This window comes from Prionailurus viverrinus, chromosome C1, assembly GCF_022837055.1.
Source record: "Prionailurus viverrinus isolate Anna chromosome C1, UM_Priviv_1.0, whole genome shotgun sequence".
NCBI lineage: Eukaryota > Metazoa > Chordata > Mammalia > Carnivora > Felidae > Prionailurus > Prionailurus viverrinus.
In genome coordinates this window covers 179,775,317-179,795,640 of record NC_062568.1, presented here as the reverse complement: position 1 = coordinate 179,795,640, position 20,324 = coordinate 179,775,317, and the positions used below count along the sequence as shown (strand labels likewise).

The 20,324-nt window shown below is 46.5% G+C and overlaps 1 protein-coding gene and 1 pseudogene across 2 annotated transcripts; one reads left to right on the top strand and one right to left on the bottom strand.

Moving 5' to 3' along the window:
• Positions 1 to 748: 748 nt before the first annotated feature.
• Positions 749 to 2,674, bottom strand: LOC125173346 (transcription initiation factor TFIID subunit 9-like; annotated as a pseudogene).
• Positions 2,675 to 11,491: 8,817 nt separating this feature from the next.
• On the top strand, positions 11,492 to 20,044 carry DMAP1 (DNA methyltransferase 1 associated protein 1). 2 transcript variants are annotated; one of them, XM_047870032.1, is made up of 11 exons: positions 11,492 to 11,552; positions 11,725 to 11,874; positions 12,427 to 12,518; positions 12,784 to 12,979; positions 17,779 to 17,937; positions 18,066 to 18,233; positions 18,490 to 18,675; positions 18,805 to 18,876; positions 19,180 to 19,252; positions 19,390 to 19,685; positions 19,930 to 20,044. In XM_047870032.1, exons 2-11 carry the CDS (start codon positions 11,770 to 11,772, stop codon positions 19,987 to 19,989), a joined length of 1,407 nt encoding a protein of 468 aa, XP_047725988.1. In that variant the 5' UTR covers positions 11,492 to 11,552; positions 11,725 to 11,769; the 3' UTR covers positions 19,990 to 20,044. The 2 variants fall into 2 exon arrangements, with proteins under 2 accessions (XP_047725988.1, XP_047725990.1); XM_047870034.1 differs by lacking the exons at positions 11,492 to 11,552; positions 11,725 to 11,874 and adding an exon at positions 11,984 to 12,235.
• The last annotated feature ends 280 nt before the right edge of the window (positions 20,045 to 20,324 follow it).

The following is a 20,324-nucleotide window of genomic DNA, read 5'->3' as shown; positions in this document are numbered from 1 at the left end:
GTCTATTGTTTCACCATTAGGTGTGGCATTTGCTGTCAGTTTTTATCATTGTTTTACCAAAAACAAACAACGTATTACATTAAGTTTCCTAGTTTCTGGGAGATTTTTTTCCTTTTAGATCATTAACGGGTATTGAATTTATTAAGATAGTTATATTTAAACTTATTAATTATGAATATAAGTTAAATTGATATATATTCTAACACTGAACAATCTTAGCAATGCTGGGATAAATCCTCTTTGGACTTGATGAATTGTTCTTTTAATACACTGCTGGATTTAATTTGTTAACATTTTATTTAGGATTTTTGCTTCACTGTTCATACGTGGAATCATGTATATATTTTTTCTCTTGTCCTCATCTAGCTTTGTTTAGAGGATATGCTTGTCAGTGAAATGTATTGGGTGGCTTTCCATCTTTTCTTTCTTCTCTTTTTTTCTTTTTTAATCTTATCCTTCTTTCTTTTTTTTTGGATGAATAACAATTTCATTTTTTACACTTAAAGACTGATTAAAAATGATTACTAATTCTATAAAGAAAACCCAACATCTCAGTTGAAAAGTATGGTAACTATATTTACTCACTAAATACTATTTAAGTTTTGTAAAACAACTTGAAAACATCAACATGCGTGTTTAATGCCAGTACAATGGATTCAAGACCAAGTATACATATTACATGTTACACACACCAAGGCTGGTTCAAGACCAACTATACATATTACGTGTTACACGCACCAAGGCTGGATTATAAATGATCATAGTGGTCAGCATCAGCATCATCATTATTGTCACCTTCACATTTCATTTAATACCTTTGAAGATTCATTGGCAGTATCTTGTGATAACAACATATTAGTGGCAATGGATTAATCGATCATTCTTTTTTAAAAATTTCTTTAAGTTTACTTATTTATTTTCAGAGAGAGAGAGAGAGTGCGAGCAGGGTAGGGGCAGAGAGAGGGGGAGAGAATCCCACGCAGGCTCTGCATTGTCAGCACAGAGCCCACTGCAGGGCTCAAACTCATGAACTGTGAGATCATGACCTGAGCCCAGATCAAGAGTCTGTGGCTTAACCAACTCAGCCACCCAGCCACCCCGGGATTAATCAGAACATTCTGATTGATCAGCAGCATCTGCTGACGTTGTAGGAATTGAGGCTTTCACATCTGGGAACTGCGAAGTGGGCATCTGTATGGCAATCCCTTGCCTTATGAGGGACATTGGAGTCCCTACCTTAGCTGAAACAGACATGATTTGTGGAGTTGGTGTGCCTATAGTGGGAGTACTTGGGCTGCTAGCAACTGAACCAACATTTAGCCATGGAGCTATTATTCTTCCTGTAGAAGTAGTTGCTTTTTTTTGGTAGAGGCTTAAGTGTGTAGTTTGGAGCAATCAAGCACTATTGATCAAATGGCAATCTGGGGCCTGAATATGGCTTGATCAATGGAAAAGAGGTTTGATTTCTTCGCCTGGCAATATCTAATAAAAATTCTCCTGGGGGAGGAAAGGTAAAAGACTGGTCAGAGCAACACTGGATTGCCAATTGCACATTATCTACATCAACAATAGCTATCTTAGCATGGCTTCAATAAATTTTTACATCATTTAGAATTGTGGTCACAAATTATAAGGCAAACTCCAACACTTGATTTATAATTCTCGCTTCACATCTGTAATCTCCATATCCTTCAGGATTTCAGCCATTATCTGTGCATCTTTTTATTTTATTTTTATTTTTTTAACGTTTTATTTATTTTTGAGACAGAGAGAGACAGAGCATGAACAGGGGAGGATGAGAGAGAGAGGGAGACACAGAATTTGAAACACGCTCCAGGCTCTGAGCTGTCAGCACAGAGCCCGACGCGGGGCTCGAACTCACGGAGCGCCAGATTATGACCTGAGCCAAAGTCGGACGCTTAACCGACTGAGCCACCCAGGCGCCTCCTATTTTTAAATGTTTATTTATTATTGAGAGAGCACAAGCAGGGGAGGGGCACAGAGAGAGGGGGACAGAGGATCTGAAGTGGGCACTGCGCTGACAGCAGTGAGCCCGATATGGGGCTTGAGCTCACAAACCACGAGATCATGATCTGAGCTGAAGTTGGATGCTCAATCGACTGAGCCACCCAGGTGCCCTATCTGGGCATCTTTAAAAAAAAAAAAAAAAGTTTTTGCGGGGGCGCCTGGGTGGCTCAGTGGGTTAAGCGACTGACTTCGATTCAGGTCATGATTTCACAGGTTCGTGGGTTTGAGCCACGCATCGGGCTCTGTGCTGACAGCTCAGAGCCCCTGGAGCCTGCTTGGGATTCTGTGTCTCCCTCTCTCTCTGCCCCTCCCTCGCTCATGTTCTGTCTCTCTCTCTCTCTCTCAAAAATAAACATTAAAAATTTTTTTAAGTTTTTTTTTTTTTTTTTTTTTTTCCTGAGAGAGAGAGAGAGAGAGAGAGAGAAAGTATGTGCGTGTGTGAGCAGGGGGAGGGGCAGAGAGAGGGAGAGAGAGAAATCCCAAGCAGGCTCTGCACTGTCAGCAGGCCCGATCTCGGACTTGATCTCACGAGATCATGACCTGAGCTTAAATCAAGAGTCCGATGCTTAACTGACTGAGCTACCCAGGTGCCCATCTGTGCATCTTTTGGCATGCTCTTGGGAGAAGCCGTCTCACCAGACTCCATGATATCCAGTCATCAGACTTCTTGAGCTAAATCACCCACATGAGTGTATTTCAGTCCCGTTCTTGATGCAAGTTCTTTGCCTGGCATGGTTTTTCCCACTCTGGGCATAGCTTGCCTGCCCCACTCTCTAGCTCTGCCCCAACATGTGCACTGACTAGTGGACAGAATGTTCAGCCTTTTCCTATCACCTTAACTTGTGTAATAAGTGAGAATTATGTATTCTTTGAAGCATTCCTCTCTTAGACTCTGATATTGTGCTACTTTCATAATTTGAATTGAGAAACATTTCAATTTCTTATATGCTCTGAAGTCAACTTGAATAAATGAGAAATAATCTGTTCCTTGATGGTCAACTAGAACTCATCTGTTTATAATTTTCAGCCTGTTACCTTTTAAAATTGTAGCTCAATAACAATATTTTTAGTTTTCCTATCGTTATTGCTCTATTTGGTCTTCTAATTCTTCTTGGACTAATTTCAGCCACTCGTTTTTACCAGAAAACATACCAGAAATTATGGTTTTTAACTGATAAAGATGTTGATATCAGAACAGTCATGAATTTGGTATTTATTTTTGGGCAGTGAAAACCCAGCTAATATCAAAGGCCGCCCTTGGCCTGCCGCTAATAGATTATCACCTGCAATCGATTATCACCTGAATGGAAGATGCACTGAAGGCAAAGCTTTGGGGAATCAAATGGTCTCTGCTACAGAAAAGCATGAGAACAGGGGGCTTTGGGAACTACAGTGAAGAGGAGTTTCTTTCTGGACAAAGACAAAATTGTCGAGCTCAATACCCTACAATTTTGGCTCAAGACAAGTCCCAAACCATTGACTTTCTGTGTCTAAGAAAAATAATTTACCTCTTACAGCCATGGGACTGCGTATAGTGGAAAATCAAATCCAAAGCGTGGTGCTGGAAATTATCGTAGTACAATGTCAGGTGTATCGACAGCTTTGCCAGGCCTCTTGTGTGAATGCTGGCGCACTGACCAGAAAAGAAAGCATTCAGATGACGTGAAGCATTCAAAATCCTACCCCCTTGAACCTCCCTCACCAGCAGAAGTTCCTCTTCCTCTGCTGAGGTTAATGATCGACTCCTGATAATCCTTGTCAACAGGAAGAAGTAGTGACATAGTTCTGTGAAAGGCTTCTGTTGACCCCTTCTGGTAAATCAAGAATGTGCCAGGATCACATCTTAGATTCAATGAAATAAAACCAACTCCATGAAAATACATTGCAAGGGTGTTTCTGGAGGTTCAGTGTTCTAGTGAGTGTCACAATGTCCCCTCTCAAGTACATGTTGCTTCACCTTATACCCTCCTACCATATGAAATGGGAAGAGTATCATATTTCATTGGTTCACATTAAAAAATAATTTATTAAAGTAAAATTCACATAAGTTAACCACTTCAACGTGAACCATTCAGTGGCATTTAGTACATTCACAATGTTTTTCCCTCACATTTTAGCATCTCAGACATGAGAATTCATCTTGCAATGAATGGTATGTTATGGTTTAATTGATAGTGCTTTAAAAAAAAACTTAAAAAAAAGTTTTATTTATTTATATTTGAGAGAAGGGTGGGGGGGAGAGAAATAGAGAGAAAGAGAGAGAGTCCCAAGTAGGTTCTGCACTGCCAGTGTGGAGCCCAGTGTGGGACTTGAACTCATGAACTGTGAGATCATGACCTGAGCCGAAATTAAGAGTTGGATGCTTAACCAATTGAGCCACCTAAGGGCCCCTACTTGATAGTGCTTTTAAAAATCTTCGTAGTGAAATATGAACGAAGGGACCCCTTTCAGTTGATGGTGACTTAGATTAGTAGAAATATGGTACTTGGTGGTCTTAGATTTTTGAGGAGCATACATCATATCTGGGTGTCTTTCACCCCACTTATTTACTGAGTGACCTGAAAGGCTGTCAGCTTTGGGAAGAATCCAGAACAAAGGAAAACTGTCCAGTTGGTCTAGGCTGCAATATGAATAGGCCCCTTGGTTTCCATGACCCACCAGATCCAATCATGTTGATATCACCATGCTGATGGAGCAAGCCCAGAAGGAACATTGCAGAAGAAGCCCCTGGGATTTATGAAGAAAGCTGTGCACTGTTTGGCAAATAACTGACCTTCCTTTGAGAAACAGCTTTATCTTACTATGGGGCCCTGATAGACACTGAATGCTTGTCCATGGGACAATCAGGTGACCTTGCAAACTGAACTGCCCAAAACAGCCTGCAAACTATTTGGTCCACTATAAAGTCCTTAGTGTCCATAGCATTCATCCTCAAGAAGAAAGGATATAAATGAGTCCAGACCTAAGCTCGTTCTTTTTTGCTACCCATCTTTTGACCAACACCTGTGGTCTCAGGAGGCAGAGATTGTCTGAATGGATGAAAAAGAGCAAAACTCAAATATCTGCGATGTATAAGAGATGCACTTAAAATGTAAACAAACTGGGGTGCCCGGCTGACTCAGTTGGTAGAACATGTGACTCAATCTCAGGGTCATGAGTTCAAGCCCCACACTGGGCATGGAGTCTATTGAGGAAAAAATTAAAATGTAAACATACCAAAGAGATGAAAGAAAATAGAAGGAAAAAGGTATACCATGAAAACAGCAAGCTTGTGAAGGCTGGAGTGGCAATAATATAAAATAAAGTATAAGACAAAGACTCTTACCAGAGATAAAGATATTTCATAATAACAAATGGGTCAATTCACCAGAGAGATATAACAATTATAAATGTGTATATGCCTAATAACAGAGATTCAAAATACATGGAACAAAAAAAGGACAGAATTAAAGGAAGAAACAGATGATTCCACAATCATAGTGAGAGATTTTAACCCCCTCTCAGCAATTGATACAATAGACCAAAAAATCAATAAAAGCAGATTATTTGAACAATACTGTCAATCATCTTGACCTAATTAATATTTACAGAACTCTATACCAAACTAAATGTGTCTACACCAAATGTGTGAGACACACATTTTTTAAGGTATACATGGTATGTTCACCAATGGACCATATGCTGGGCCATAAAACAAATCTCAGTAAATTTAAAAGGATTAAAATTATATAGAACATGTTCTCTGGCCACTGTGGAATTAAATTAGATGTCAATGATCATAAGAGACCTAGAAAACTCTCCAATATTTGGAAATACAGTAAGCCACAGAGTTCTAAATGATCCATGGATCAAAGAAGCAATCACAGGGAAATTAGAATGATAATGAAAATGGAACATAATTTGCAGGATGCAGCTAAAGCAATATTATGGTGAAACTTACAATATCAGGTATTAAGAATGGAAAACCCCTTATATTCTATCATGGAATGCTGACTTGCATCCCCACCTTTATGGTTCAGGGAATGGGATCATTCTCAGTTCATGTCAGGCAGTTCCAGTCTCATAGGTTTCGTGGTCAGGCATTCAGTTTCTACGAGGCCCAGGTGTAAGCCAGAAACTGCTTCGCAAGTGGCGGCCAATCATTTGCAGTCGGGATCACAGCCTTACTTCAGAATCCTGGGTGCCCAGGCTCTGATTCTCCTACTGGGATTGCTTGAAGGTATATATAAGATCTTTGTCACAAAATACTTCCCAGACCATTGGGTCTGTTGAATAGTCAGGCCCAATTGCTAACACAGCTTGCACTGCGACCTGGATCCACTGGAGAACCCCCTTTTTGAGCCAGGATCCTCTCTAAACTTCCAGGTTACCCGGTAAATGAGCCAGAGCAACATGCCCAAATGTCGTACATGTGGCCTCCAAACCCAAAGAGGACTGCAGAGCTTTGTAACCCTTTCTTTGAGGTGGGTGGTACAAGGTGTGATGTCTTGCCTCTGACTTTGATTTTGATTTATTTATTTAGTTAATTTAGAAAAGCAAAAGAATTGACTTGCAAAGAAGTTTGTAAAGGACTCCAGACTTTAGAAGGACTGGCTCGCCAATACAAATATCTATCTATCATCTATCTATCTATCTATCTATCTATCTACTTTTAAGTTTTATTTTATTTATTTTGAGAGAGAGAGAGAGAGAAAGAGAGAGAGAAAGTGGGGGAGAGGCAGAGAGAAGGAGAGAAAGAATCCCAAGCAGGGATTCAGGGCTTGAATGATGCAGGGCTTGATCTCATGACCATGGGATCATGACCTGAGCCGAAATCAAGAGTCAGACACTTAACCCACTGTGCCACCCAGGCACCCCCAAACATGTATTTAAAAGAATAAAAATGTCTTAGATTGAGCGGTTATAGCAGAACTACTACAGACTTGGTGGTTTAAACAGAAACTTATTTTATCACAGTTCTGGGAAGACTGCTTTGCCAAAAAACAAAAAACAAAAAACACACAAAAAAACCAGAACCTTATCATAGTTCTGGGAAGACTGCTCTGCCAAAAAAAAAAAAAAAAGAATTAGAAGCCAAATGGCATCAAACAGTCTGGAGTGACAGAGTGAGAATGGAGTGAGGGAAGGAGCCAGGAATACACTCTGGAAAGCTGATAACTGTCGGTAGGAAACCGGCCAGGGAAGGAGAAAAGAGATACATGCAAGAGTGAGAATTCCAAAAAAGTTGAAATGGTGAGGGGAGAGAACTCCCGAGAGATCCGGAGTATGTGGAGGTGAGGGGGCCAACAGTAGTCTTCCTTTGTGGCAGATGGGGCAGGAGTGCCCACTCAGCTGCAGGTCTGGAGACTCGGTGCTGGGGATTTGGGGGCTGCCCAGAGAGCCCCCCAAGAAGGCCTCACTCCACTATCAGACTGCTTGGTGTTGGTGTGGCTTGTGTCCTTCAGCCATTCTCAGAAGTCTTCATCTTTCTTGATCACAAAACTGGTCAGGGACCACATAGTCTCCATCAGAGCCCCTGTCCCCCAGCTTCTTGCCCCAGACTTCCTGGTCCCAGCCAGTTCCCCACGGGCTTCCTCCCCCCCCCCCCCCCCCCAGCGGCTCTGCCTGAAGTCTTGGTGCCTTAGGAAGGCAGCATCTTGATCAGGCCTAAATGGCAGCTCCAGTTCCTATCTACTTTGTTTCTTCTTATTGAGGAATAACTTCCGTACAACAAAGTGCACAGTTCTTTTTTTTTTTTTTTTTTTTTTTTGAGAGAGAGAGAGAGAGAGAGAGAGAGCGTGCAAGCACCCAAGGAATGGGGTTGGAGGGAGGGGAAGATTCAGAGGGAGAGAGAGAATCCCAAGCAGACTCTGAGATGTCAGCACAGAACCTGAACGGGGCTCAATCTCACAAACCACGAGATGATGACCTGAGCCGAAATCAAGAGTCAGATGCTTAACTGACTGAGCCACCAGGCATGCCCAGGCTTGCCCAGGCACGCCGAAGTGCTCAATTCTTAAAGGTACCAGCTGAAGGCAGCAATCGTATTTGTCTTTACTGGAGTATACTCAGGGCTAGCACAGGGCCTGGCTAGAGGGCTGCACTTCTTCCTTTTCTTTTTCTTTTTTTTAAAGTTTTATTTATTTGAGTCATCTCTACACCCAACATGGGGCTCAAACTCACAACCCTGAGATCAAGAGTCGCATGCTCTTCCGCCTGAGCCAGCCAGGCACCTCGAGTACCACACTTCTAAGTGGCTTACAGTAAGCACTAAACAATTTGTTGAGTGAATTAATGAACAAAGCTGAATCAATTTACATTCTCATCAACAGGGGAGGTTGGTGGCCACTTTAGTAATACCCTTGTCAAGAACAGGTATTGCAAGTATTGTTTTATGGTTTTACCCTCCCCAATAGGCAAAAACTGGGTATCTCATTACAGTTTTTGATTTTTCATTTATTTGAATACCAGTGATACTGCATGTTTAGCTGTCCATTTATTGGTGGTAGCACTTCTGTGACTTTCCTAATCACGTTCTTTGCCCATTTTAAAAAGTGGAAAAATTTTCAATGAAAAAGACTGAAGTCTTACCATTTGCAACAAGGTGGATGGAACTAGAACGTATTATGCTAAGCGAAATAAGTCAGTCAGAGAAAGACAAATATATGATTTCACTCATATGTGGAATTTAAGAAACAAAACAGATGAACCTAGGGAAAGGGAAGCAAAAATAAGTTAAAAACAGAGGAGAAAAACCCTAAGAGACTCTCGAATACAGAGAATGAACTGAGGGTTGCTTGTAGGGTATTCGGTGGGGGGGGTGGGCTAAATGGGCGATGGCCATTAAGAAGGGCGCTTGTTGGGGCACCTGGGTGGCTCAGTTGGTTAAGCGTCCGACTTCAGCTCAGGTCACGATCTCGCGGTCCGTGAGTTCGAGACCCGTGTCAGGCTCTGGGCTGATGGCTCAGAGCCTGGAGCCTGCTTCTGATTCTGTGTCTCCCTCTCTCTCTGCCCCTCCCCTGTTCATGCTCTGTCTCTCTCTGTCTCAAAAATAAATAAACGTTAAAAAAAATTAAAAAGAAGGGCCCTTGTTGGGATGAGCACTGGGTGTTATATGTAAGTGATGAATCACTGGGTTCTACTCCTGAAATTATTATTACACTATATGTTAACCAACTTGGATTTAAATTTTTTAAAAAGTGGGAAAGTTTGTCTTTATAATAAAATATGTTATATATAACATATTATATGTAATAATATAATAAAAGTGGGAAGATATTCTTTATAATTAACCTGAGCAAGACCAGGCCAGATTGAGATGTTCTGGATCTTGATCACATCACATACAGACTGCCTCCCCTTTCCCAGTTTCTTTTGTTTGTTTGTCTGAAGTTTATTTTATTTTGAGAGAGAGAGAGAGAAAGAGAGAGAATCCCAAGCAGGCTCTGCATAAAAAAAAAAAGAAAAAAAATCTAGGCTGTGGCCAAGAAAGGATGATATTTGATTGCCCATAGGATAAATCCTAAACTCCTTTCTATGGACCACGATGCCTACCTCTGATTTCAAGTCTTCCTATTCTCCCACTCCTCACTCATCACCCAACACAGCGGACTTTTTTTTTTTCTTTTTAAGTTTATTTATTTATTTTGTGAGAGACAGCACGAGTGGGGGAGGGGCAGGGAGAGAGAGAGGGAGAGAGAGAATCCCCAGCAGGCTCCATGTTGTCAGTGCAGAGCCTGACACAGGGCTCTAATTCACGAAGCCACAAGATCATGACCTGAACCAAAACCAAGAGTCAGAGGCTTAACTGACCGAGCCACCCAGGCGCCCCTGGACTTTTTTCTTTATGTGTTTTTTACATATAGAGTTCCTTCCATTTTAGGGATGCGAGACTTGTTATTCCTCCTGTCTGAAACATTCCTTCCCCAGGTATGCTGTGGCTATTTCCATCATTTAAACCTCAGCTCAGATTTCAAGTTTCCAGAGAAACCTTCCCTGACTGTACTACATAAAGTAGTCCCTCATCCTATTACCCTATTTTATTTTTTTCATAGCTCCTGTCACCATCAAAATTTACCCCGTTTCATTGTTTATATGCTTAGTGTTTCTCTTCTTTCTCTAGATATAAGCCCTACCATGAGCCATTTGTATCTCATTCACCCACTGCATCCCTAGAGCCTAGAACAATGCCTGATACATACATACATTTATGTACCATAATTCTCATAGAAATAAATCTATCAGAGGAGATAGATATTAAACAAATAATTACACAACCAACTACAAGGCAGAGGTGTAGGACTCCTTCCCATTGCTCTTTCCACTTCTGGCTCCAAGGGCTATTCCCTTCCCTGTGGGCAATTTCTGCAGCAGGACCCTGGCTTCTAGACACTGTTTAGAGCCCAGAGGATTCACCCAGAAATCAGGTCTCAGGAAAAGGGTAAAGTTTCTACCTCCAGGCCCAGTTCTCCATAGTTTTGGGGTCTAGGTAGGCTTGAGGCTGCAGCTGCTACACCCCTGTCCCCCCCCAGGCCAGAACAGGCTACCACACTGATAGCTAACTTGTGCAGGCTGTCTGCTCCTCTAGTCTCTGCTGGGTTCTTTGTCAGGCCTTGGCTTGGAGTCTGGTTTCCTTAATGTCTTACCGGGCCCTGACTCCACCCTCCATGCTCATTGGCCACGTGTCTTCCATGTTTGCAGGCTGGTTTGCAGAGGCTGAAGTTGGGAGCTGTTTACCCTGTCCCTTCCGCCTTTCCTCAGGGCCTCCAGTTCTAGATGTCTCTCTCTCCAGGGAGATTAGTAAGTTTCTTACTTTGAGAGAGAATTCTTCCAGCTGCTCCCTGCTCAGGGCCATATTCTTGGGCCTTTTGGTAACCCACTCTAGTGCAGTTAGCTCCCGGACTGGTGATGTTCTAGGGAGCTGGCTCCAGGAAATCCCCACGAGAGGGGAGCTCCATCAGAGGAGGTGCAAGTGAGGGTCCAGACCTCACTCCATCTTGGCAGCCATCCTGGGATGCTCCACCTTGACTAGTTTCTCTCTTCATCTCCGACGCTTAGCACAGTGCCTGGTATGTATTTAGGAACAAGGGCCATTAATACTACTAATTAATTTAATACAAAAAAAGTTAAACGTGCCAGGCAATTTGCTGTTCTGCAAGGATTATCGGTGCTTCATTTAAGCAGGTACCATTACAATTTCCATTTTACAAATGAAGAAACGGGTTCAAAGGAATTAAGCGACTTCCAAGGGACAAAGCTCTGCGCTGTTTTTGTAGCCCGAGATGCAACAGAGCAACATAGAGGGCAAATGCCAGAATGCAGGCAGCATCCGAACACTGCACCCCGTGGGAGCCAAGGCCGGTGATGAACCACCCCCTTCCCCGGGCTTTCACACTGGGATGCCAGCCGGCTCCATTTCTGCTCAGCACATACCGGAAGTGTTCCTGCCGGCCGCGTTTCGAATGCGCACGACCGGAAGTTTCTGTCCGCGGCTTTGCGGGGCTAGGGGAGCAGCGGCAGCGGCAGCTGGGGAATCGGGTGTGGAGGTGCTGGGGCTTAGGAGGCAGACGGGGCCGTAAGGGAGACGCAGGTGGCAGGACGCAGGCGGAACCCCGATCGGACCCGGACTACTTTCCTCCTAGCGGCCCGCCCCTTCACCCCGCCCTGCTTGGGGCTGGAGTGGCTCCGCCTCCTGATCTGAGCTGTGTCCCTTCTCAGGCACTGACCCTTGACCTCGGGGCGCTCCTCCATCTCTCAGACACGATGGCTACAGGCGCGGATGTGCGGGACATTCTAGAACTTGGGGGCCCAGAGGGGGATGCAGCCTCCGGGACCATCAGCAAGAAGGACATTATCAACCCGGACAAGGTAGCAGGGGTTGCCTGAGAGCCTTGGGTATTGCGAGTGAAGTGGTGGGGAGGAGTGACAATGGGAGAGAGATGGGGGAGATGGTGGGGTGCTGCACTTCTAGTGAGATGGGCGGTAAAAGGTGTGACATAGGGGGCAGAGACTATGTGTTACCTTTATGACATGGGGCAGAGGTGGTAGGACACCCATGGGAAATGGTGGGGACCAAGAGAGTGTGGCACTTATAAGAGATGGGAGACCACACAAGAGTGTGACGCTTGTAGGATATTGGGGGGGGGGGGCAGTGGCACCAAGTCAGCGTGACATTCTGAGAGATGATGGGAAAGTATTTTCTATTCTGACAGATCAGGGATCTACTCAGGTGAGGAGGTGGGGTTGGGGACGGGAATGACTTGCTCCAACTAAGGGTGCCCCTGTGAGTGGGTTTCTCTGCTTTCATAGTGTGTCATTGTACCTGTAGGTGCTGTTTGGTTCAGGGATTGAGCTGGGCTAAGGAATTTTAAGGGAAGGGAGTCTAGGTTGTGGTTTCTGTCTTGTGGTTTCCATTCTCAGAAAAAGTCCAAGAAGTCCTCTGAGACACTGACGTTCAAGAGACCCGAGGGCATGCACCGAGAGGTCTATGCACTGCTCTACTCTGACAAGAAGCAAGTATTAGAATCCCAAGTCCCCCAGGCTCTGGTTCCCGACCTATCTGCATGTCCCGATCCGTCTGCATGGTTTTCTCTGCCAGTTCTCTCTCCGGTTGCCCTCCCCAGCCAGGGCTCCTGCTTACTTAGTAGGATGCAGGATTTGCTCCAACTGCTCATTCTAGGACGTGACTTCCTTGCTGTAGGGTAGATCAGCTTGGTCCCAAAGGCTCCCTACACACTTTCTTACTCTGACTTCTCATCTCTCTGAACCTTGCTGCAGGGATGCACCCCCACTGCTACCCAGTGACACTGGTCAAGGTTACCGCACAGTGAAAGCCAAGTTGGGCTCTAAGAAGGTGCGGCCCTGGAAGTGGATGCCCTTCACCAACCCAGCCCGCAAGGATGGAGCTATGTTCTTCCACTGGCGACGGGCAGCTGAGGAGGGCAAGGACTACCCCTTTGCCAGGTTCAATAAGGTGAGCCACCACCATATGGACATAGGCCAAGATTGCTCACCCACTCTGAGCTACTCACATGACCTTTCAGCCTCCTGGGGTTGGCCCCAGAGGCACATTCAGTCTTTGTTTCAACCATCGTTACCCACTCAGTCCACGTGGCAAATACCTGCAGGGTGGGATTTCGTGGGTCTCTTCTGCCTGTGGGATCCTGTCCCTTCCTGGACCTGATCTGGTTTTTGGTGGCTGCTCTTGGCCCTTCAGATGTCACTGTTCCTCAGCTGTGTCCTTGTCTGTCTATACTTTCTCCCTAGTGTATCTCATTTTCTTTGAGGCTCCAGTTGCCTGCTGTATACCAGTGATCCCACTTAATATCTCCAGTTCAGAGCGATATCCAATCATTTACTTAACGTCTCTCCCTGAAAGCCCCACAGGTACTTCAGATCAAGTAGGTACCCTTGAGCAGAACTCATCTATTTCCTGTCTTTATCACCCCAAACTCATATCAGTTAATGGCACCACTATCCACCCAGTTGCTTGGGAATGGGAAGTTTCCCACCCAGAAACTCGGGAATCATCCTTGACTTCCCCTGTATATTCTCCAATTATTTCCGTCAACAATAGGACAGGGAGGTAGGGAAAGACAGATAGCGAACATGTAAGCAAATAAATTCGATTCTTTCAGATTTGGGCCATCAGTAAATTGAAACCAGGATATGAATGGGGTATGAAATGAATTAAAGAGCAAACTTATAGGCATAGGGGAGGCCTAATTTAGATAAGGTGGTCAGGTTGGGCCTCTCTGAGAAGGTGACATTTGAACTAGATCTCAGTGATACATTTAATCATTGAGTCCTGCTGATTTTGTTTCCATAATAAACCACGTTTGCCTTTGTTCTTCATCCTCTGTGCTAGCACCCTAGTCCAAGCTGAATCATCTGTGGTCTAGAAGCTCAGAGCAGGGCCTTACCCACACTCCACCAGCCAGTGAGAGGCAGCTGGGCCAGGCTAGGATTTCCTAAGCTGTTGTTCAGGCCAGTATACAATATAGCGTCACAGTCCCTGCAGCCTGGAGCAGCCTAGATTTGGGGCCTAAAAGCACTAAGGGCCTAATCCCGGGACTTCAAGTCCCAGCTTCTTCCCCCTCAGCCCAGTGTAGCCAACTGTACCTGGACAACTCTGCCTGAATGGCTCACAGGCTTCTTATACTGAGCACATCTGGGTGTGAGCTATCATTCTTGCTTCCCCCTTCCCCCCAGGAGATCTGATTTTCTTCCATCTCACCAACATCTCAGCCTCCCGCCTCCCCCCCCCCAACCCCCCACCCCAGGTCTGGTGGAGAGAGAGGCTGGAAGTGTAGGATTGAGAAGGGACAACCAAGAGGTGAGGTGTTGAGGTGATGGGTGGGAAGGTTGGATGAGATAATTTGAGGAGAAGACAGAAGAATGTTCATTTTGTATTTGATAAATGCTGCTCCATGCCAAGTCAAGCCCTATGCATTGAGGACACAGAAATGTACCAGAAACCATATCTGCCCTCAGGAAACTCTGCATATTGTTGGGGAGGACATGAGGAGAGGCACAGGCAGTTACAGTTTGGTGGGATATGTGCTATTTTGGGAGGACCTGAAGGCCATGGAAACTTCCTGGAGAACTTAGAGCTGGAATTGAGTCTTAAAGGACGTCACCAGGCAATATTAGGAAAGGAGTGCAGTGACTTTTTCAGGCAGAGGGGCCAGCATGAGCAAAGGCATATATAAAAAACCAGTCATATGCATGGCATGCTGTAGGCGTTTCCCTGTTGGTGAAGCCTAAAGCCCAGGGTAGGACATGGTGGAAGGTGAGGCCTGAGAGGTCAGCAGGGCCAGGCCAGGCAGGGCTTGGCAGCCAGGCTCAGGACTCTGGGCTTTGCCCTGACATCTTTGAGTAGCTGCTGACAGGGACAGAATGCAAGTTGGGGAAAGGGGCAAAGGGAGAGAAAGAGAATCCCAAGTAGGCTCCATGCTCAGTGAGGAGCCTGATGTGGGGCTCGATCACAGAACTCTGGGATCATGACCTGAGCTGAAATCCAGAATTGGACACTCAACTGACTGGCAACCCAGGTGCCCTGATACTGACAAAGTTTTAAGTAGAGTAGTGTGAGGATCTGATTTGATGCTTAGAAAGATCATGGTGACTACAGATGGAGAGGGAAGCAGAGTAAGATGAACTAATGATGTTCCCTCCAGTACTGCCAGTTGCTGGGGTCCTGTTCTCAGTCTGTGGCTCTCCAGCTGCTCTCTTACGCCCAAAACACAGGAGTGAGCCTCTTTCCTCACCCCTCACATCCAGTTGCCGAGTTCTGTGGTTTTTAACCTAAAATTATATCTGTGCCCTTTTCTTTACCTTCCACTGGTGCTGTTTTAGTTCAGTCCTCTTCACTTCTCACCTGGATTATTTCCAACACCTGTCAGCAGGTCTTTCAGGCTCTTGTTTCATCCTGTCTGTCCTAAATGCTGCACGAGTGGTCTTTATAAAAGAGAATCGTGGTCATTTCACTGTTCTCTTTCAAAGTAACCTCATTGTCTCCTGTGACCTCTTCCCTGACCAATGTTTGTCCCCAGGCTGGATCAGATGTCACTCACTACATTCTAGGCATATCTTTGTCATCAAACTCTCCACACTGGACTAAATTATTTTTTTCAGCTGAACTGTGAGCGCTGAGAAGGTAAGGCCACTGTCTATCTTATTCAGCACTGTGTTCCCAGCATAGGTCTAGCGGGCCCATGATAAATATTTATTGAATGAATGAATGTCTCCCTCACTTTGACTGTGAGCTCCTTGGGAGCAGGCCTGCATACACAGTTCCTACGGATTTTTTTCTTTTTTTAATTAAATGTAAAATACATAGGAGGGATATACTTAAGCAAGCCTGGGAAATGAGAGAGACTTCCCAGAGGAAAAGATCAAAAGGATGAGAAGTTATCTTCATAGAGGAAGGAATGTGGAACTGGGGATGCATTTCAGGCAAGAACAGCAAAGGCTGAGGGGGAGAGCCTAGCATGTTCCTGACATTGCTACTCACTTGTTTGAAACTTTGGATGCATGAGGGACAGTAGCTGCAGAGAGAGGCCAGGTCATCTACACGTGTTTATTGGTTGATTCTGTAAATATTCATTGATACTTAACAGTGTGCCTGGCCTTGTGCTGAACCCCAAAGATAGGAAATGAACCAGACAACCCTTGTTCTTGAGGAGTTTGTGACTTATCTAGAAGGCACTTTTATCTTAGTTTAGTGGAGAGCTTTTGAGGGGTTTAGTACAAGGTAGTTGGGTGACATGATTGATACATATTCTAGAATAGTGCTTCTCAAATTATCTGTGATGAAGAACTTTAAGAAAATATTTACAATCCATCAGAGTCTGATAAAGATAGTAAAATTACAAGAAAAGACAAAATACAAGTCCACGTTTCTTCATACTAGGTTCAGTAGCATGTGACTTCTGTGAAATTGTTATAAAGGTTTCTAAATGCCGACTCTCGATTTCCATACTTACATAGACTAGTGGGACCAGTTTGCAAACAGCACAGGTTTGCAGGCTGTCCTCTAAGCAGTATTGGTCAGAGAGATCACATCTTGGCTGCTGATGGAGAATTGCTTGGGGGAGGATTGAACAGAGGCAGAGAGGTCAGTGGGGAGGCTGTTTTTCTGATTCAGGCAGTGGTAGTGGTGGTCTAGACTGCGATCTGGCTGTGAAGATAGAGATTCTGGAGGTAAAATCCACAGATTTGTGGAAGGGGAGGGATCAAGGGTAAAGATGGGAATTAAAAATGCTTTCTAGGCTTCTGGCTTGGACACCTGTGTTGGCTGATGGTGACATTGACTGAGAACTGAACTGGAAGAGATAGGAGTTTGAGGGAAGGTGATGAGCTCAGTACTGAACACATGTATATATTTTTATTGAGTTATAATCAATATATACTGTTCATTTCAGGTGTACAACATGGTTCATATTTGTATATACTGCAAAATGATCACCACAATTAGTCTGGCTAACACCCATCACCTGAACATATTCAGTTTGAGGTGTATGTGGGACATCCAGTAGGATAAGTGCAAGAGGCAGCTGCATATAGTGTCTTGAGAGCAGGTTCAGAGCCAGTGTGGTTTTTGATTAGAGAAAAGGGACTTCCCTAGTCCAGCCTGACATTGACTCCTTCCTGGGGAAGGAGTGGCGGTGGTGCTTTTTGTCCCTGAGAAAGGTCTGGGGGTTGGGCTATGGCAGAGGGGAGGCAGGGGCATGTACAGGGGTGCATCTGTTGGGAGAAAGATTCAGGCCCCTTTTCCTAGAGGTAAGTGACCTTGGCCTGCTCTGGGGGAGCTGCAAGTCTCATTGTCACCACTGGGTGGCAGGAATGCTTCAGACAAATGTTCCAATGGACCAGGGGATCCTGGGCCTTTCTCTGTAGCTCTCTGCTCTACTCCAAAGTTAACCTTTGGACTCCACAGAAGCACTTACATGTGGGCCCCTCCCCTTAACCATGAGGACAGGAGCATGCATCCTGTTACCGGGGCTCTGGTGCTGAAGGCATGGTGAAGCTGCTTCGGGACTGAATCCAGAGGTAGGCTGTCATCTTAGAGCCTGGCGAGTTCTAGTCGAGCAGTTTGTTTCCTCACTTGGAAACATCATTTCCAGGCTGCCCCGTGCAGGGGTCTAGGAAGAGGGTTTTGCTTCGGTCCAGTTTAGAGATTGGCAATAAACAAGGGGCTGTGATCACAGGAGGCTGGAGCCCACTGGATGTGACATGACGTGTCCTCCCTCTGTCCCTCTGTGCCAGTAGACTGTGCAGGTTCCTGTGTATTCAGAGCAGGAGTACCAGCTCTACCTTCATGACGACGCTTGGACTAAGGCAGAAACGGATCACCTCTTTGACCTCAGCCGCCGCTTTGACTTACGTTTTGTAGTTATCCATGACCGGTATGACCACCAGCAGTTCAAGGTGAGCTGGTGTCATGCATTTGCATGTGTGTCCAGACCCTGGGCCTGGAAGGCCCACTGCCTTTATGCTACGCCTTCCATATGCTTCTGGGTATTCATCCTCCCTTCCTGCCATGTCTTTATCCTCAGAAGCGTTCTGTGGAGGACTTGAAGGAGCGGTACTACCACATCTGTGCTAAGCTTGCCAACGTGCGGGCTGTGCCAGGCACAGACCTCAAGATACCAGTATTTGATGCTGGGCATGAGCGGCGGAGGAAGGAACAGCTAGAGCGCCTCTACAACCGGACCCCTGAGCAGGTCGGCCCTGAGCCTCACTGCCTCTCTTCCAGGTCCTGAAGCCCTTTGCCTCCGTCCTGCATGCCCTCATTTCCCTCTTCTGCAGGTTCCCTGCTTCCCCACCTATCCTCCCTCAGGAGCCTCTGTCCTTGCTTTTATAGCTTTTCCCCTCCCTCATGGTCCCTTTCCTCTCAGAGTCCCTGACAGACAGCTCAGTGCCCCTGTGCCTCACTCCCCTGGGCACCTGCACACACTTCACGGCATCTCGCTTTCCCAGGTGGCAGAGGAGGAGTATCTGCTGCAGGAGCTACGCAAGATCGAAGCCCGGAAGAAGGAGCGGGAGAAGCGCAGCCAGGACCTGCAGAAGCTGATAACAGCAGCAGACACCACTGCAGAGCAGCGGCGCACGGAACGCAAGGCCCCCAAGAAGAAGCTACCCCAGAAAAAGGAGGCCGAGAAACCGGTATGGAGATGGAGTCAGTCCAGCCCAGGGTGGAGGGCTCTGAGAGCACCTAGAGCTAGCAGGGTGTTGGGACTAACACTGGGCCCTTTCCCTGCCACGCCTTGGTCTCCATGACTTCTTCTCCCCCAGGCTGTTCCTGAGACCGCAGGCATCAAGTTTCCAGACTTCAAGTCCGCAGGTGTCACGCTGCGGAGCCAGCGGGTACGTGCCACTTCCATCACGGTGCTTGGGCCCTGGGCTCTCCACAGCCCGCTTGCTGCAGCCGTGGGGCTGGAGCACCAGGCGGGGTTGTGCCATGTGCTGAGGAGAGAGATCGCGGGGACGTAGCCGGGCTGAGGTCAAAGCACTTGCGCCCTTGCTATATTCCACTTGCCAGCTATTTCCTTTTCTGATGCAGAGCTGCCTTCCCGGGGTTAACTTCTCTTCCACTCCCCTTTGCCTTTGGTTCTCCCTCATCCTTAGCTACTTGTGGGGGAGAGGGCTTAGCAGTCTGGGTCATTGCAGATGAAACTGCCAAGCTCTGTGGGACAGAAGAAGATCAAGGCCCTGGAGCAGATGCTGCTGGAGCTTGGTGTGGGTGAGTGGGGGCTGGGCCTGCAGGACCTACCCACCCAAGGCTGCCAATCAAGGCTGGGCAGGGGAGGGCATTTCCTGTTTCTGGCCTTCCCGCTGCACACACTGGCTCTGCCTGTGCCTTCCACCCACCGCCTGCAGAGCTGAGCCCGACACCCACGGAGGAGCTGGTGCACATGTTCAACGAGCTACGGAGCGACCTGGTGCTGCTCTATGAGCTCAAGCAGGCCTGCGCCAACTGCGAGTATGAGCTACAGATGCTGAGGCACCGGCATGAGGCCCTGGCCCGGGCTGGCGTCCTAGGGGGCCCTGCCACGCCAGCATCAGGCCCGGCCCCAGCCTCTGCTGAGCCAGCAGTACCTGAACCTGGTCTTGGCCCCGACCCCACCAAGGACACCATCATTGATGTGGTGGGCGCACCCCTCACGCCCAACTCGGTAAGAGCCTAGATGGGCAGTGGGGAGCATGAACAGGCCCTGCACGTGAGCGAACACACGAGTGTGTACAGACCTGCTCCCTCTAGTGCCCGCAATGGGAGTGGTTACTCCGATGGGTTCTGAGACTGAGCGTAGGAGTGGGTGGCCAGTGGGCATCGCCTTCCCTGAGAGTGTGAAACACATGCACCGAGTGTGAATAGAGACTTGGGAGCCATTGACCCCAACACCTTCTGTGTCTTCTCAGAGGAAGCGACGGGAATCGGCCTCCAGCTCCTCTTCTGTGAAGAAAGCCAAGAAGCCATGAGAGGCCACACGGGGTGTGGGTGATGCTGCTGTGTAAATAGAGCTGCTGAGTTGGACTGGGCTGCTTCCTTTTCCTTCCCACCACTTGTGATGCCCCTGGTTGGGAGGGTGGGCAGGAGGGGTCACCTCACCCACTCCACGGAGTGGCATTGGGACTTGCCACTATTGAGGCCCTTAGCAGCCCTTTAACCACTGCGGTTTTATCCCAACAAATGTACTTGGTTCTATACTCAAGATGGTTCACACACAGCAGTGGCCTCAGATACCAGCAACTTCAAACATTGCCGTGTGCTCAGACAGCCCCTGTAGCCCTGTGACTATTCAGTGAGGGTCTCA